Here is a 2,698-nt window from a genome sequence, read left to right as displayed (position 1 = left end):
TAGAAAAAAGTTAAATTCCATTTTTAATTGTTTTGAGAACTAACTTGACAGCAATTTAATCATCTTAGTAGACTTTGGAAATCTAACATACTACTTCAATGGTTTTGAGAACTAACTTGACAGCACTTTCATCATCTTAGTAGACTTTGGGAATCTAATGTACCTTTTCAATTGTTTTGAGAACTAACTTGACAGCAATTTAATAGTCTTAGTAGACTTTGGAAATCTAACGTACTTCTTCAATTGTTTTGAGAACTAACTTGACAGCAATTTCATCATCTTAGTAGACTTTGAAAATCTAACGTATATTTTCAATTGTTTTGAGAACTAACTCGACACCAATTTCATCATCTTAAATCGGTTTGATAGTTTTCGCAAAATAATTTTTTGAAAAAATTTTTTCGAATTTTCAAAATGTTGCAAATAAAGCATCTAGATACTGGAAAAGTTTTTCACATAGAAAGACCGCTCAACCTTTCAAATGGTTTTTGAAAAATTGAAATCGGTTGATTAGGATGGCCACAGTAAATTTATAAAGTTAACACTCTATTTTTATTTTTAAACAATTAGATTACATTTATCAATTTGCAATTCACTTTTTTTCAAAAATTATAATTTTAAAATAATCGGAAGTTAAATTCCATTTTTAATTGTTTTGAGAACTAACTTGACAGCAATTTAATCATCTTAGTAGACTTTGGAAATCTAACGTACTACTTCAATTGTTTTGAGAACTAACTTGACAGCACTTTCATCATCTTAGTAGACTTTGGGAATCTAATGTACCTTTTTAATTGTTTTGAGAACTAACTTGACAGCAATTTAATCGTCTTAGTAGACTTTGGAAATCTAACGTACTTCTTCAATTGTTTTGAGAACTAACTTGACAGCAAATTCATCATCTTAGTAGACTTTGGAGAATCTAATGTACCTTTTTAATTGTTTTGAGAACTAATTTGACAGCAATTTAATCGTCTTAGTAGACTTTGGAAATCTAACATACTTCTTCAATTGTTTTGAGAACTAACTTGACAGCAATTTAATCATCATAGTAGACTTTGGAAATCTAACATACAATTTCAATTGTTTTAAAAATATCGACACTCCCAACCGCCGACTCAAGCTACGCCAAATAAAGCAGAATAAACACAAGTCACTTTCTAATAGTTTTTTTTATTTAATTTTTCTTATATAACTATTTGAAAACCTTGACGGAAAACCGGAAATAAACACCGACATAAAAACGTTAACGCACAACGCCACGCTTACAACAACCTTCCCTTGCACTCCAAAGAGGCGCAGTGACAGTACAACACCCTGCCGGGCACGCTGCCGATGTCATAGTTGTAGTTCCAGGTAAGTTCCGTGCCCGCACGGATAAACTGAGACGAGAAGAACGACACCCAAGGGAAACGGGGATCGTGGGTGTCCACAAACACGTTCTGGACGAAGACGTTCGGAGAACAAGAGTGCTGAAAAGGTCGTTGGTAGAATTATCGGCTTAATGCGAAGAGATATTAGCTTACGTTCAAGAACCGTCCGATGTTGCCCGCGTTCTTGGCGTCCATAACGTACACGCACTCGTCCTCTCCGAACAGCTCCCTGACGGAAATATAAGTGGGGCCTTTTTCGTCGAGTCCTGTGTTTGCTTTCGGGTTGAAACTCAGCACTTCGCGGCCCTCTGAAAAACGACTTGAATTAAACGAGGGACAGGTTTGATTTTATTCGGGAACGTACCGTCCTCTTCGTCGCTGATGGTGACGGTCTCGATTTCTTCCGTCAGGGCCTCGACCGACCTGACGTCCGGTTCCTTTTTGATTTTTACTTCCATATCCATTTTGTTGTCCGTTGGAGTGGACGGGGACTTTATGTCTTCTTCGTTGCGCTTTCGTAACCTGGTCCTAAAATTTCATCAAAGTAGTTATTTTAATTTCAAATGAGTTTCGCCTACAACGAGAGCTAGAACACAAAGTTTATTTAGATTTCTCCAAGGACAGTCAAATTTTCGAAAATTTCTCGTTTTTTGCCAAAATTTAGTTCAGTAAAGAAAAAAAACGTAAAAATTAGGAAAAATTCCGTAGAACTGAATGTTGGGGCTTTATTTTCAAAATGGCATCCAAAGTTAGCAAAAAACAATTTTTCTATTTAAAAAAAAAAACATTTTAAAATATATAGAACTATTTATAACACAATATTTTGATCCCAGCTTTATGTCAATTAATAAACAAATGTATTAGTTATTGCAAAAAAACGGCTAAAAATCGCATTTTTTTTTAAACTATATCTTTAAAATGAAAAAATATTTTTTACGATACTTTCAGAATATGTGGTCCTTTACAAGTAGAATAATAGACCATGGAGGATTTGTTGAAATATTCCACTTCTTGGATGTTAGAGCGGGCAAGATAATTTTTTCTGGATTATCTTCAATACAACTCACATAATAAAAGTGTAGATCCCTAGATCTGGGCGAGGTCCGGAACGTTTTCAAAATTGCAAAAATGTTTAAAAAATCTTAAAAAATATCTATTTTATCTGAGTTTTTTACTCATATCTTAAAACCTATCCATTTTGGGAGAATATTGAAGAGGAAAAAAGTTTTGAAATTGAATTTTGCACAATATACTGTAAGTTAAAAATGTTTAAATTTATTACCGATGTTGCAAAGTAGCAATAATTGATGAAAAAAAGGCAAAAT

At 33.6% G+C, this 2,698-nt stretch overlaps 1 protein-coding gene across 1 annotated transcript in view; it reads right to left on the bottom strand.

Moving 5' to 3' along the window:
• Positions 1-1,157: 1,157 nt before the first annotated feature.
• Positions 1,158-2,698, bottom strand: part of LOC108909991 (histone-lysine N-methyltransferase eggless) — a 28,942-nt gene continuing 27,401 nt past the window's right edge. The window contains exons 14-16 of the mRNA XM_018714475.1: positions 1,738-1,901; positions 1,527-1,681; positions 1,158-1,472 (exon numbers count right to left, since the gene is read on the bottom strand). Of these exons, the coding sequence (XP_018569991.1) occupies positions 1,266-1,472; positions 1,527-1,681; positions 1,738-1,901 (526 nt within the window). The 3' untranslated portion in view covers positions 1,158-1,265. The remainder of the gene's footprint in view (positions 1,473-1,526; positions 1,682-1,737; positions 1,902-2,698) is intronic.

The sequence above is a fragment of the Anoplophora glabripennis genome, unplaced genomic scaffold (genome assembly GCF_000390285.2).
Source record: "Anoplophora glabripennis isolate ALB-LARVAE unplaced genomic scaffold, Agla_2.0 scaffold721, whole genome shotgun sequence".
Taxonomy (NCBI): Eukaryota; Metazoa; Arthropoda; class Insecta; order Coleoptera; family Cerambycidae; genus Anoplophora; species Anoplophora glabripennis.
This window is presented reverse-complemented; position numbering and strand designations above follow the sequence as displayed.